The sequence below is a fragment of the Halichoerus grypus genome, chromosome 8 (genome assembly GCF_964656455.1).
Source record: "Halichoerus grypus chromosome 8, mHalGry1.hap1.1, whole genome shotgun sequence".
In the NCBI taxonomy this organism is placed as follows: domain Eukaryota; kingdom Metazoa; phylum Chordata; class Mammalia; order Carnivora; family Phocidae; genus Halichoerus; species Halichoerus grypus.
Window position 1 is genome coordinate 41948189 of NC_135719.1, and position 15683 is coordinate 41963871.

The following is a 15683-nucleotide window of genomic DNA, read 5'->3' on the forward strand; positions in this document are numbered from 1 at the left end:
CCCCTCCCGGCCCCCGGCCCGCGCGCGGCTGCTCCTTTAAGAAGCCCAGGTAGGCAGGCCCGGCTGCGGGAGCCGCTCCTATGGCAACCCGCGAGCTGCGGCGGCTTCATGAATATTCCGGGGCGCGGGAGCCGAGCGCTGCCGGAGGGCGCTCCGGGGGAGGCGGCCGCTGATGTAAGCCCGGCGGGCCGCTGGGCTCCGCTCGGCTGCGGCGGGAGCCCCGGGACCGGCCGGCCGGTCTCGGCCAGAGGAGGCGAGGCGAGCTCGCGAGTGGCTGGCCACAAAGCCGAGGCGGCGGGACAGACTGACAGCCCGCCGGCCCGCGGGACGCACGCCCGGGAGGCGCGCGGGTCGTGCGCTGTGCGCTCCAGAGCGGTTCTCCGAGCTCCGCGGCCGCAGCGCCGCTTCTACCCGCGCCCATTGTTCCCCGCGGGGGCGGGGCGCCTGGAGCCGGGCCGCGCGCCGCGCCCCCGAACGCGGGAGGGAGAGAGGGAGGGAGCGCGGGGTCCCCGCGCCCAGCCCGGCCCGGGAGGAGGCGCAGCGCGGCGAGCCCGGGGACCCGGAGCCGGACTGGGAGCCTCCCCGCGGCACCCAGCCTGCCCAAGCATGGGCGCCTGAGGCGGCCCGTAGCCGGCGGCGAAAGACGCGTCCCCGCGGGCGGAGTGACTGGCGGGCGGACCTGGAGCCGGTCGGCGGCGCCGCACCCGCGCCCCTGCCCCGGCCGGGCCCCGGCCCCTGGCGCCATGGACAAGCTGCCGCCGTCCATGCGCAAGCGGCTCTACAGCCTTCCGCAGCAGGTGGGGGCCAAGGCGTGGATCATGGACGAGGAAGAGGACGCCGAGGAGGAGGGGGCTGGGGGCCGCCAGGACCCCAGCCGCAGGAGCATCCGGCTGCGGCCGCTGCCCTCGCCCTCACCCTCGGCGGCCGCGGGCGGCACGGAGCCCCGGGGCGCGGCCCTCGGGGCGGCGGACGGCGAGGGGCCGGCCCGCGGCGCGGGCAAGTCCAGCACCAACGGCGACTGCAGGCGCTTCCGCGGGAGCCTGGCCTCGCTGGGCAGCCGGGGCGGCGGCGGCGGCGCCGGAGCGGGGGGCGGCAGCAGTCACGGGCACCTGCATGACTCCGCGGAGGAGCGGCGGCTCATCGCCGAGGGCGACGCGTCCCCCGGCGAGGACAGGACGCCCCCGGGCCTGGCGGCCGAGCCAGAGCGCCCCGGCGCCTCGGCTCAGCCCGCAGCCTCGCCGCCGCCGCCCCAGCAGCCGCCGCAGCCGGCCTCCGCCTCCTGCGAGCAGCCCTCGGTGGACACCGCTATCAAAGTGGAGGGAGGCGCGGCCGCCGGCGACCAGATCCTCCCCGAGGCCGAGGTGCGCCTGGGCCAGGCCGGCTTCATGCAGCGTCAGTTCGGAGCAATGCTCCAGCCCGGGGTCAACAAATTCTCCCTGAGGATGTTTGGCAGCCAGAAAGCCGTGGAGCGCGAGCAGGAGAGGGTGAAGTCGGCCGGATTTTGGATTATCCACCCCTACAGCGACTTCAGGTAGGGAGGCCGACGCGATCCTCTGGGTTCCCTGAGCGGTCGCAGGCATGCTTCCTCTCTCAGCCCTGCCTCTCAGCCGGAGTTAACTTTCCTTCCTCGCGCGGGGAGCTCCGAGAGAAGTGGGGCGCCTCTAGGCACCAAGACACCCCCAGATCTCCTCCTGCACCGCGCTGGGAACTTTCTTCTGTGTTGCAGGCTCCAGTCCTCGCCCTCTTGGGGTCTGGGCCACATTGGAGGGCGGCTGAAAAGGTGTTCTGAGCCTGGCCTAGCCCTGCAGGCAGCCAGGAGTAGGCTCTGCCACTTTAAGCCACACATCCCACCTCCCTGTGCTGGGCTGCAGAGTCAGGGTGGCCATCCTAGAGGCAGTTCCAGGTCATTCCGCCTCACGAGCAGGGCCATGAAGGGAGACAGACCTCTTGGCAGAGGTGCCAGCTCCTTGGGCACTGACCCCAAGCATTAGCATCTCCTTCTGGTGCCCTGGGAAGCTGCAGCTGGGGAGGGAGAGCTGGGCCTCCGGAGGACTGAGGTCCAGGATAAAAGCCCTCCATGCCCACCTTATCCCTGGATCCAGACCCTCATGGCAAGCTGGGGGGCCAGGAGCAGGCACCCTGGGCACCTGGCATCCAGACCGGCAGGACAGGATGACCTTGCTCACAGTGGTCAGGGAAGATGCCTGGTGTCCTGACTGATGAGCGGCTGTCCTGTGACCCCAAGCTTATCCAGTGGCCCCTTCTCACCCCAGAGACCCAAGCTCCAGTAGCTACTAGGACTCTCCCTGGTCAGTCCCGGGTCTGCAAACAAATGGTGTGACTGCCAGTCAGGGAGAGGGACCCTGCCCCCTCCCCCATCACCTGAGTCAGATGCCACTGAGGAGCGGATACCACTCGGGGCCTGTGGGGGTATCTGCAAAACAGGAGATCGGTGATTGCCTCTGAAGTTGAAATAAGGGATGCCCCCCATCCCAGTCAAGGTCTTGGGGCCCCCCCAGCACCCCCCTGAGTTTTCCTGATACACAGAACTGAAGTGAGGGTCTGAAAAACATTCACCCTCTAAAGCTGGGTCTAATTCATTCTCTCTCTCTCTCTCTCTCTCTCTCAGCCCTGCCCCCTATTTAGCTCCTTTCCCTGCCTACCCTGCTAGCCTGCCAATATAAATGAGCATTTTGCCAACCCAGAGCCCTCTTTGCAAACTCCAGGGAAGCTAGGTTTGTAATGAGAGCAAAGCCATTTTCCATCCAATGAGAGAGATTTCTCGTGCTGGGAGTGACCAGTCAGGCAACACTCGATGGCTTAAAATAGTGGTGACAAGAGCCCCCCCACCCCACCTTTCCTTTTTTCGAGGGACTGCTCTTCGTAACCCTAATATCGAGGGTTCCCATTCCAGAGAGTGTGGGAAGCCACAGGCTAAACAGACAAGCATAGTCTTCAAGTTGTGTGAGCAAATGTGGGACCCTCCCATCAGGAACTGTGGCTGCTGCCCAGGACCAGGTTCCTCCCCTCTGGTCAGTGTTAGGCCTTAGGGCTCCCAGCCTGAGCTAGGAAGGAATGGGCAGCAGTTGTCTCTCTGCACGCTCTCGGTGTCCTGGGCTTCTCCTCCTCCCTCGGAACTCCCTGGAGGTGGAAGCAGGTAGGCTGTACCAGTATCCGCCGCTTGAGAGCGTCGAGGGGCCCTCCCTTCCCTTGCTCGTCTCCCCGCTGTCTTCATCGTCGGAGAGCCTCTGGTCAGGGTTCTCCTCGCCAACCCCATTGCGTGGGATGTGGGGGGTGCGAGGGGCTAACCCCAAGCGTGCCGGGCCTCCACAGACAACAGGCTTGGATCGAGCACCTTCTGGGAACTGGGCCTTGCCTTCCCAGTCCCCCCTTACCCTGGATGGTGAAGGGTTCGGACTGGGTTGATTGCATAAATGGGAACCCCCCCGCCTTCCCGATCTTCCTCTGCCCATCTTGGCATGTCTGTTTGCAGTCCCCCTGCTGCAGACTCTATCACTAACTGCAGGCTGCCCGGGACATGGCGGGGGCTGGGGGGGGTTGGCGGCGGGCGGGGATCAGGAGGGGTGTATGCAGCAGCATTGATAAATGGGCAACAGGATAAGGGTCAGACTGGGCTTTGAATCTGTGTTTGTACCACAAGCTGCAGAGACAGGTAGCTGGAAGCACACATCTCTGGGGCTGGGTGGAGTGTAAGGAAAGAAATCCAAGAAAGACCATCTGTGTGTGTCTGGAGGGGCAGTGGTCATACCTCTAGGCCAAAACAGCTGGTCTCATCTGCACAAGGTCAAAGAGGCGAGGGCCTGGCTGAGTTTCTAAGCTTAGGAAACCCACTACTCAAACTGGCCTCACCCCCACCAACACCCCAAGCTGAGTTTCAGCCACTGGTCAATGGGCCTCTGCATGGAGCCCTTCCCCACTGCCCAGCTCAGCCTCACAAGAGCTTCTGCAAGCATTGCTCAGGCCAGTTGAGGATTTATTCATCATTTTGACGGGCAGGAAGCATTGATCCAGCAGAATTGGTTTAATAAAGAATCGCCAGCAAACCATGATAGATTGAGTTTGCGGTTTGGAGTTCAGGGCTCACTGTCATGGGCTGCTTCTGGCATCTCCCGTTCCTGCGGGGGGAAGGTTGGGTGCCTTTTCTGAGGGCTGAGTGGACTCCACTCCGAGGGACCTGCAGAACGTGGGCCATGGCTAATAAGAGGCTTTTCTGGGCTGCTTGCCCTTCTCCTCACCAAGGCCCCAGCTATCGCATGGCTCCTCCAAGCTCTACAGGCTTGTCTGCCCCCCCTGCCCGCCCCTCCCACTTCCCAGTTGCCTTTTAAAATTTATATTTAAGGTTTGGTAAGGGAAGAGGCCAGGACACACAGCCAGCCCCTCAGGGCAGTGGTCCCCGGGCTCCTGCCCAAGGCTGTTTGGGCTCTTGGGTCCCGGATGGGTCCTTCCTTCCACATGAGCCATGTCCTGGGAGCCCAGCTTGGCAGCGGGAACCCGGAACAAATAAAACATAGTGTTTTTCCAAAGAGAGAGGAAAGGAGCGGGGACCCGAGTGAACTGTACCTGGTTGTGTTCCCAGAAGCCTGTCAGGCTTTCAAGTGTCAGGCTCAGGGGCTCTGCCTGGATGTGTGTCTGCTTAGGTGTCTGTCTGAGCAGGTGTCTTGGAGCTGTGTGGGCGGACGTGGGGGCTGGCAGGGAAGTCCCCATGTGGGATGTCAGTGATGGGGCAGTCCTGTGCCCCAAACTCTAGCTTGGCCTTGAAAGTGGAGGCAGACAGAAGCTTGGTCCTTCTCATCCCTCTGCTCTTCCGTCCCCTAGCCTGAGCCTTTTGAAGCTGTGAAGAAGGGAAGGGAAGAAGTGCCCTAAAGGGTCTTTTCCTTGGGACAGAAACCGCTGGACTCTGAAATCATGGAACCTGGACCAGGGGCCTGATAAGTCCCAAGGGTGACCTCACCCTGGCTTCTGGTGCGGGCCCCCGGCCCCTGGCACTGCCACTGCCCCCCTCACATCACTTGCCCAGCCCTGTCTGCTCGGGTTATGAGCTTTCTCTGAGCCTCAGTTTTCCCACCTAGGACAATGGGAATCCTGTTGCCCACGTCAGACCTGTACACCTGTGGTCACCCTGTGGAGGTAAGCAGCTCCAGCACACTGTCAGAGACCAGTGATGCTGCTGGGAGCCACGCCGCCCCCACTCTCTCTGCCTCCTTCCCGTAGTCCTGGGTGGACCACATGGGCCTCTGTCCTTGGCTCAGGCCAGTGGTTCTGAACCTGTGTCAGGGACCTAAGTGAGAACCTGCAGGAAACTATAGAGTGTCTATCAAGAAAGAGGCACGTATATCCAGACACAATAGGACACTCAATTTCTGGGGTCTGTGGACTCCCTAAGTTGAAGACCATGTAGGTTGTGAACCCCACTCTATCTAGACCATCCCAGAAGAGAGTGCCTGGCCTGGCAGGGGCAGGTGCTAGCCTCTTAGAGCTCATGCTCCCTGGGGCCGTCTGTAACCTGAGGCCAGGGCCTCCCTTTGCTGGCAGGATGGGCATGAAAATGGAGCAGAGTCAGATGCAGAAGGAGGCAGTCTGGGGACTACTTTTCTGTTTCCTCAGTCCCACACCCAGCTTCTCCCCTTCAACCAGGGGCCGGACTGTTTGCATAGGAGGTGGTGAGGAGGAAGGAGGGAGCAGCCCGGCTCTGGGTTGGTGCGAGGGGGGGCTTCCTGGAGGCCATTGCCCGAGAATGCTCCTTCTGCTCTCAGGAATATGGGCACTCACTCTATCTGTTGTAGTGTAGAAAGCCAGGCTGAAAAGAGCTGCAGGCCTTGCGGCGCCAGGGGAGGGGGAAGGGCACCTTGGTGCAGAGGGGAATTCCAAGGTGAGCTGCCCGGGCAGTGCTGTTAGCTGGCACAGGGGCAGCAGGATTCTCCAGTGATGAGGACGTGTTCATCCTGATAAGACTGGGCTGGGGGCAAAGGCCAGCACCCGGCTCAGGGCTGAGGTGCTCCCGGGATGCGGGGTGCGCAGAAGCCCCGTGGGGCCGGGCCCCTTGTGTGGCCGGGGTGGGGAGCCGGGGCTCCAGGTTCTCCCCGTGGCAAGGCTTCAGTTCCCCATGGTGTGACTGCTACGTGACGAGGCTGGGGGCTGCTCCCCTGCCCAGCCCTGCCCCTGTTTGTTCCCTTAGCTGCTGTGAGCTGTGAGGCTTTGGGCTGTCAGGTGGCCTGCCTCCCACAGCGCTGGGCTGTCTGCCTGTCTGTCTGCCTGTCCATCTGCCCTCCTCTCCCCTGCTTTCGGGCCCCTGGGTCTTCTGGGATGCCCTCTCGGGCCACACGGCCACCCACCATCATCCATCTGTCCCCGGCCTGACCACCTCAGGGCATTTGGATGGAGCTGTGGGTTTGTTTGAATGCAGTGCTTCTCACATTGTCATGTCATCCAACTCGCCTGGGGATCCTGTGAAACTACAGATTCTGACTCATCAGGTCAGAATTAGGGGCGGGGTCTGAGATTCTGCATTTCTGAAAGGGGCCCAAGTGATGCTGCCGGGGCCCAGCGCAGAGCCGAGCTCGGAGGGCTGGGGTTCAGATCATGTGTATGTTCTCTGCTTAGCCCGGGCTCCCTGACTGAGTTCCCTGAGGGCAGAGACTCTGTCTTCTCCTGTGGGCCTCTAGCACTGAGTGCAGCAGGGCGACTTCTGTGAACCGGGTTGAGCAACCCTTCGCCACAGAGGTCAGCTGAATGCTTGCGGGTGTTGGATTCACAGCCTTCCTCCCCTCTTGCACTGCGGCTTGGACCCTGCTAGCCCTGGATGCTGGCCGATGGGGTGGGGTGAGCAGAGGGAGGCCACACAGCCGGAGGGCCCTTACGAACTGTCTTGTCCCATTGCTTGGGCGGCTTCTCTCCCATTCAAAGGGCCAGAGCGGTGGGCCCGGCTGGAGGGGCAGGGTCAGGGAGTGCAGCGACCGCCGGGCTGCAGGGGGGTTTCTGGGAAGGAACAGATGTCAGCCAGAGAGTCCAGAGGTGTCAGGGCAGGAGAGTGGGTGTGAGGTGGCCCTGACAGTGGCTGCCTGCAAAGAGGAAGAGACATCCAGTAAAAGGAGCTGCTTTGGTGCTTTGAGGTTGTTGGGTGAGGGGGGGTGGTTGTCTGGACCTCAGTGCCCCCTCCGCTGCCCCACACCATGCCTAGCAGCCTCCCCCATGGGCTGGACTTACCTGTCACTTCTCTCTGCCCCTCCCACCCTGGAAGGCAGCAGGCCACATACAGATGACAGAGCTGACAGTGTCATAGCAGCCCGAGTGGCCCTTTGTCACAACACTGGCCATCCTGGGGGAATTTGCCCAGAGTAGAAGGTGCAGTCCCAGCTGGCCCAGGCAGTGAGGAGGGGCATGTCCCATATCCAAGGAGGCAACCAGCTCCAGCACAAACACCCCTTGGCTCAAGGACTCTTACAAAGCTGTGACTGCCAGTTGCTAATTAATAGAAGGGCTACTAAGGCCGGCCAGGCGGTCCTGCTTGGGCCCAGGGGATATTGAAGAATCCACGTTTCCCCGCCAGAGCGGGCCGTGGGGAGGGCAAGGGCATTGTCTTGGCTTTGGAGAGGATGTTCTCTGCCAGCCAAGCTTTACTGAGAAAGCACTGCCAGGGCCCTGGAAATCGGTGATTCCAAAGCCTAGGAGGCCACTCAAAGACACTCTTCATCATCAGCACCTGCCCAGAATCGGGGTGGAAGCAGCACAAAGCAAGGGTGTGCTCCCTGTCACCAAGGGTGCTCAAGATGAGACAGCAGTACTTAGATCAGAAGTTGCTAAGCAGCACCCCATGGACCAAATACAGCACCCAGATGTGTTCTGTTTAGGCAGCAGTGTGTCATAACAAATCTGAGACAGTGTTTTAAAATGGAAAGATGTGACATAAAAATTTGGCTTTCGGGCTTCCTCTGAAAAATTGGAAACTCTGGCAGCTCTGGCCCCACGTTCCCACACCATAGCAGGCAGCTGGAGCAGACTAGAGGCTGCCCCGTTTCATTTGGCGTTTGCTCTCCGGTTGCCCACTGTCCCTAACATCCCATACCCAGCCACATCATTCATGCCCCCCCCCCCCCGCCCCCGAGCTGATGACCTTTGTAAGGCTTCTGAGTTTACAACCCTCGATTCAACCCAGCAGAGACTAGAGCCAGGATTAGAATCCAGACTAGACTGGATTCCCAGGTCAGTAACCACCATTTATGAACCATCTATAACAGGTACCAAACTGCTAGAAGCTTTATATCTCATATTTTATTTACTCTACATGGTGGCCTGAACAATAGGTTCTGTTATCCCCAGTTTACAGATAAAGAAACTGAGTCTCTGATGGGATAAAGAAAAAGATTTGCCCTAAATCATGCAGCGATGAAGTACCAGAACCTTGTCTCGAGGATTCTAAACACATTCTTGTTCCTTTTTGTCTCCTCCTCCTTCTTTTTTGTTAGCTTTAAAAAGTAAAATTACAAACATTCTCCTGAGAATGAAAACATTGCAGATAATGTTTGACCACACATTATCAGTGCGGAGGGCTGTGGGGTGATGGGGCTGAGCCGGCATGGGAGGTTTCATCGGCCTTAGCAAACCCCTGGCCTAAAACCTTCATTTTATCAAAGGGGAGCAGAGGACCAGAAAGGGGGAGCCACTGGCCCAAGGTCACAGAGTAAGTCCATGTCAGAGATGAAATCAGAACCCAGTGGGTTATGTAACATCTGGCTGCAAAGACCTCAACATTCCACAGTCTATCCCTAGACCCCAACCAGAGGTCCTGAATGGTCTTGTCACTGGAGCATTTTGGCTTTTTTTTTTTTTTTTTTAAGATTTTGTATTTGAGAGAACATGAGAGAGAGAATATGAGGAGGGGGAGAGGGAGAAGCAGACTCCTCGCTGAGCAGGGAGCCTGACGTGGGGCTCCACCACCTGAGCTGCAGGCAGATGCTTAACCGACTGAGCCACCCAGGCGCTCGGCCACTGGACCTTTTTCCGGTTGCCCCAGCTCCATGCCTGAATTTTGCGGTGATAGGTATTTTCTGAGTCCCTTCTTAATTTAAGCTGACCCAGTGAGAAGGGAGTCTTTCCGTATCTGAAAATGCAGTGTCTGGAGCCTGGGACATGCTTGCCCTAACCTCCCCCCCCCCAACTCTGGGGTTGCTCTGCTCCTGGCGATGCCAGATCAGGATCCTGACTGGCATGGAGGATTCTGGGATTCTGGAACCATATCCAGATGCCTGGATATGGTTGATGCACCTGGATATGATTAGGGTTCCTAGGGGAAGGGGACAGGTAGCCAATGGAATCCGTGTTCTCTCCACCAGAGAAATAGGAGGTCACGTGGTTTATCCATTCCCTCCTTCAGAGAAGTGAGGAAGTGGAGTCCTGGTTCAGGACTGTGTGTCCAGGGTCGGGGCTCAGGGTGTGATCAAGGTCAGGTCTCTCTCTGAGGCCACAGTCTAGGCCCACGCTGTGGCCAGGATCCAGGTTCAACCTGAGACCAAGATAAGGCCTTGGTCTGGGGTCAGGAACTGGAGTCCTTGAACAAAGCCTCAGAACCAACCCCAGTGCCTCCCAGAGGCCCCAGGCCTTGGGGCAAGGTGGGCATGTGGCCCACCCCACCTGGGGCCCTCCCCTGTAAGAAGCCCTCCCTTTCTCTAAGCTCCCTGAGCTCCTACACCTCTTAGCATCTGAGCCAGCTGCCTCTGGGCCTCTCTGGGAGGGCAAGTACAAATTATAAATAAACAACGGTTCCACTGCCTTCCACGCTGAAGCCACCAAATCTCCCACGTGATGGCTCCGTGCCCTGCTCTGCTCTCTGGTTGTTTGGGGCTGGTGTCTGTCTTCCCAGCCAGGCAGCCAGCTCGTGGCTCCTGCACAGCGGTGCTTGGGGCTGGGCAGGGATGTGTGCCGGCTTGATGGAGGGACTCCCCACACCCCACCGCACTCCCAGCTCCTCAAACTGCGGAGTCAGCCGCGGGGCCTCCGGGTCTGCTCCTGGCAGCTGCGGGGGCCTGATAATTGGCTGCTGATGATTTTGTGTCTGTCTAAGCATTTATCCGTGTGGGTGGACGTGTTATGTCTGCGTGAACGAGGCTTTCAGAAATTAATACATAACATGGGGCTGGCTAATAGTCTTCTGGGCCTGGGGAGGGGCAAGCTTAAGGGGGTGGTGGGTCATGCCCCCTCAGAGATCAGATGCTCCATTCCAAGACTGTTGTCACCCGTTATGGAGGATGGGGGTCACTACCCACCCGGCAAAGAAGAGAATAGGATTTCAGCTCCTCCTTAGGGTAGATCAGTACGGATTGATGGTCAGGGAAGGCTTCCTGGAGGAAGCAGATCTGAGCTGGATTTGAAGGAAAGAGAGAACCATTCTGCACACTTTCTTGGAAGTAGGTTTCTGGGAGATGGAGCTAAGGGGCTGGGGTGGGTGTTGGTAGGCACTAAGGGCAGGTTACTCAAAATCTGCCTCTTTGGACCTGTACTTATTAAGCTCTGTGCTTCTCCCCTGAGGACTGTTTCCCCACTGCCCTGGGTCTTGACCCTGATGCTGAGTATGTGTGCATATATTTGCATGTGTGTGCGTGTCTCTCTGGCCTCTCCCCCTGGGTCCTTGTGGCTCAGGGAGCTCTCCTGGCCCTGGCCCCAGCTGCCCAACCTCTGAGACAGCCCCCTTCTCTTGCTGTACTACGCCCAGAAGGCAGGTGTGGCCGCCGCATTAATGTCACTGAGTGTGTGGCCTGGAGGCCAGAAGTAATTACCCTGCAGTTCCCTGTCGTAGGCTGGAGCAGCCCCTGTCAATGATTAACGCGAGTCCCCAGCCACTCATCGCCAAAGCCGGCTTCTCCCACCTATTGTCCGTCAGAGGATACAGGGCGCTTTTCCCTTCTGCAGGGACAGGAAAGACCCAGAAGCCTCATCAGGGCCATCAGCACCTTCTAGAAGAAACACGGTCCAGCAGGGGAGACGCTGCAGCTGGGGCCCGTCTGTGCAGCATCGGGGCCGGCCCACCCTGGGTTCTCTCCTCCTGAGCTTTCCTAGCTTGTAACTGCCCACCCCTCCCACGCCGAGTTTGCCCTCCTGACCCTCCTCCTGTTCCGCTGTATGACCTCAGCAAAGTCCTTTCCTGTCTCAGTGTCCAGGGTCAGGGCCCAGTCTGAGGCTGAGAAGAGAGCAAAGCTAATTGCCCAAATAGGTATTGAACCAGTAATCCTGACCCCATTAGTACAAATTGAGCCAGCAGGGCAGGGACAGCTCCGCTGATGAGTGGAGCTGATGAGAACCTCCCTCCCTCCCTCCCTCCCTCCCTCCCTCCCAGAGGCCCATCCAGGCCTGATCCTGGAGTTGTGCAGCCCCTGTGCTCCTGGGGCAGTGGGAATTCCTGACACGCGCGGGTCTCTTTCTGCGGAGGCTCTGCCGGTCCTTTGTGCCGGGGGACAGGGTAGAGGCTCCCCAGCTTGTTGTGTGGTATCTGGTCTGCTCCCCCTGCATGAGATCATGGCCCCCGTGGGATCATCAGGCTTTCTTTTTTTTGTTCGCTGGGCAAAGGACCCCAACCCCCTTCTCCCAGCCATCTCTCCTGGGGGACAGCTCAGACCTGGCCCCAGAAGAGTTCAGAGGTGAGGATCCAGGGAGAGTACGGGTCATACTAGACAGCTGCACCTGGAGGAGTCCTGGGGGGCAGGCCAGCAGCACCATGGGCTTTGGAATTGGCAGGGGAAGGAAATGCGGCAAGCTGTTCATCCTGTCCCAGAGGCTCTGAGGAGTCATCATCCCGCTGTGTTGCTCCACAGCTTCTGCGGACAGAGCCGAGGGGGCCCGTGGTGAATGAGAGGTCAGTGGATGCTCAGCTCTGCCCCATCCAGCTGTGAGAACCGGAACGAAACCTCCCCTCCCTGTGCCTTGCTTTCCTCATCTGAAAGTGGACAGTGCTTCCAGAGAGGGCCTGGGTTTTAGCAAGACCCCAAGACCCCGAAGCTGGAATTGGCCGGCTGCGGAGTCACCTGGGAGCTTTTTGCGATTACGGACGCCTGGGCCTCCCAGTGTGGCCCCCCGGGTGGGTATGATTTGGGGGAGCACCCAGATTGATTCTGCTTCTGTCACCTGAGGAGCCAGTGAGCTGGGCACCTCTAAGGCCCTCCCCACGCTAATGGTCTGCAGCTTTCTGACCGCACCTCGTCTGCCTCAGCCCCTCGGGGCTCCCCAGAGCCTGGGGGTGAGATGCTCGCTCCCCAGCCTGCCATCCAAGCCCATTTGTGATAAGCTTCTCTCCAGGGAGTCATTACCTTTTCTTGTGTTAGCAATCAGAAATCATAAAACTCCGGGGCTGGTGGGACCCCAGGGACCACAGTCCTTGCTCCGCATCCTTGTCAGATGGTGTTTTCCTAGACGGAAGGGAGCAGAGTCCCACCTGGCTTGTGGTGTCAAGAGCCCAGGCCCCTCCAGGGAACCCTGATCCCAACAAGAAGGGGGCCACGTAGACCCTCCCAGAGTGAATATTTAGCTAGCTTCTCTGGGGCGGCCCTCCAGCGGCGTCGTCCTCACCTCCGCCCTAAGTCCAGCGGGTTTCGCCCTTACCCCGGTGCCCCCTCCTTCGGGAGCAGGTGAGCTCTCCTACCTAAGTTCCCCTGAGGTTGCTTCCCTCCGTGCTGCTCCTCAGCCGAATGCTATTTTCGTTGCGGTCTCCTGAGTGCAGGCAGCTGTGCTTGAGCCTTTGCTGCCTGGAAGCCGGGCGGGCAAGTGCCCCAGCTGCTCGGCGCCTCCCCGTTTCTCCCCAGGTAGTCTTGTGGGCTGGGTGAAGCTCAGAGAGGTTAGGCCACTAGCCTGAGGGAACACAGCAGCCTGGCATCTCGGGGCGCTATAGAGCAGATGGCCCCTGCTATACACGTTGGGGTATGTGTGCCTGTGTGTGTGTGTGCGTGCACGCGCGTGTGTGTGTGTGTGTGCACACTCACTCTTACATTAACGTATCTGTGCGTGCACAGGCTTAAAGTCTCCTGAGGAAGTCTCGGCCCTTCAGAGAAGCAATGGGTTGATATCTTGGTGTTCCTTATGGCCGGGCCCGTGCTCAGTTGTGCCGTCACAATCCCTTCCCCGAGGATCTCTCTTCCTCTGCAACCTTCGTGGCTCCCCAGGGCCCCAGAAGAGTCCGGACTACTCAGTCTGGCGTTCAGGATGCCCCCGACTTCTCTTCAGACCAGTATTGGGTGGGGGAATGGGGGGCCAGAGTTCTCCACGGTTTGTGCTCTTCTCTCAGCGAGCTTTCCATCTGGCCAGCTGCCCTTGGCTGGCCTCTTTAGCCTCCGCACTGCAGAGATTCATGGAATTGGCGTGTCTTTAGAGTTTGTCCAGCTCCAGCCTCTCTTATCAATGGGGAAACTGAGAAAAGGATTATGAGAGGGCAGGGACTTGTTCAGGGCACACAGCAGGGTAGAGATGGAGAGGGAACTAGAACCCAAGACTCTCAGGCCCCTGGGCAGGACTCCTGCTGTGTAGCTTGGGCCTCCTTCCCGTAACCGCAACACTGACCTTCCTGACCCGTGGACACACTCGGGCCGCCTCCTCTCTGGGGCTTTCGTACCCAGCAGGCCGTGCTGCTCCCTCTTCCTCTCTGTCCACATTCTCAAGCCTGGCTGAATTTCCCCTCCAGCTATCCCCAGCCCACACTGCAGAGCCAGACTGGTCTGGATCATCAGCTCCCCTGTAGAGGTGAGTCTGTCCGTCCCTAAGGCTGAGAGCTCCTTGTGGTGAGACCGGTCCACACGTGTCAGTATCCCCAGAGCCCTCAGGCCAGGACCTGCATCTGAGTGGTCACAAGAATAATAATGGTGATGATAACAGCCAGCCTACACTGAGTATTTGCACTGCCTAGCATCTTATAAATATCTCATTGAATTCTCCCAGAATCCTGTGAGGTGGGATTCATGTTCTCATTTTGTGCATGAGGAGACAAGTTCAGAGAGGTTAAGTGATCTGTCCGAGGCCACACAGCCAGGTGTTTAGACACTGGAATGCCTAAACTCCCTACCTGTCTGCTATAGCCTGGCTACTCCATGTGGTCCCCGGACCAGCAGCCTTACTATCACTAGGGAGCCTATTTGCAATGCAGATGTCAGCCCCCACGCCACACTTAGTAAATCCCTGTCTGTGTCTTGGTAAAATCCCCGAGTGATTTGTGTGCAGAGCACTGTGCTGTATGATGGAAAGATCACCTCTGCTTGGGGAATAGCCAAGACCGGCCCTCATTGTATGATGAAATGCTAGGGCCTCAGCCCAGGACCGGGATGGACTTCACAGAGTGTCAGGAGTTTAACATATCTTCTTGGGTCTTCAAAACCAAAACCAAATTTTCTTCCTTAAGTCACATAGACAATTTAAAAAAATAAAAATACAACCAAATCCCAACTACCCACCCATAAACCAAGCACTAGATGCCCTTGGCTCTGAATCTTCTGGAGGCAGCCCCAGGCAGACGAGGGAGCGGCTACCTGGGAGCCCTGTGATTCTGAGTCAGAGTTTGAGGTGGATTAAAAATAGAGCCTAGTGGCCAGAGGCAGGTGGGAGGAAGAGAGCAATTCATCTGTTATTGGGGGGAGACCCCACGTCAGGGAGGTTGGGCCAGAAGAGGGGGGCGGTGAGGATGGCGGGGTTATGCCCTCAGATGCAAGAGTTGTGGGCCCAGCCTGGCTCTGTGTGGAGTTCCGGCCTGACGGGGAGGGAGAGTCTACAATGCCAGCCCCAGGGCACAGGCGGGGAGGACCCCATCCAGCTCCCAGGCAGCCAGCAGCTTCTCTGGGACGGTGTAGGGCTTGGCAGCAGCTCTGCCCCAGAGAATACTGAGCAGGAGCCTGGACAGGGAGGGGGCAGGGAGGGATTGGTCAAAGATCCAGGTTTCACGGTTGGGAGGGAGGGAGACAAGGAAGGAGGCTCGTGTGTGTTGTGGGCAAGCACGTGGTCTCTGTTGCCTGTCAAATGGGACAGCATTTGAGGCCATCCCTCCCTCCTTTATCACCGCCCTCCTCCAAAAAATCTCATCCTGACCTCCCTGCCATGCTAACACGCGTTCTGCATGTTTATGCTGGCTGCCTAGGAGTTGCCCCGAGGACCCAGTGTGTATCTCTCTTCTGACTCGAGTGAGGGGACTCTTCCCAGCACGGGGCACTGGTCATTGGCTAAAGGCAGATTTTGTTTTTTGATTATAAAGGAAATATTTGCCCATTTTTAAGAAAATATAGAATTTAAAAGTAGAACAGAGTGTAGGAAATCTAGAAAGGTGTGTGATGGAGCAAACAAAATCACTCATAATCCCACCACGTAGCCATGATCAGTGTTAACCTTTTAGGGTAGTTTCTTACTTGTTATTTTTGGCAGTCTTTTCCCCCCTGGCAACGGCCTTTAGTCCACCCATCCATTTAGCAATAAGACAATTTTAGGAATGGCCCCTGAGCCCCTCACTCCCCAGCCCCAAGCCCAGCTATGTGTTCATGTCTCAGAAGAGGAAGAACAATCATTTCTGCTCTTGGGGGGGACAGGGCAGGGCTGAGGACATAAGATTCATCCTGGGTCTGCAAAGTGGGGGTAACACAGGGGGATTCTAGGAGAAGGTGGGACTCTCTCCTTCCTACCCTTGCCCTTTCCTCCTCCCCTCCTCCACC

The 15683-nt window shown here is 58.5% G+C and overlaps 1 protein-coding gene across 1 annotated transcript in view; it reads left to right on the forward strand.

Moving 5' to 3' along the window:
• The first annotated feature begins 548 nt into the window (after positions 1–548).
• HCN4 (hyperpolarization activated cyclic nucleotide gated potassium channel 4) overlaps positions 549–15683 on the forward strand; it is a 41495-nt gene continuing 26360 nt past the window's right edge. Inside the window, exon 1 of the mRNA XM_036065820.2 lies at positions 549–1531. Within this exon, the coding sequence (XP_035921713.1) occupies positions 744–1531 (788 nt within the window). The 5' untranslated portion in view covers positions 549–743. The remainder of the gene's footprint in view (positions 1532–15683) is intronic.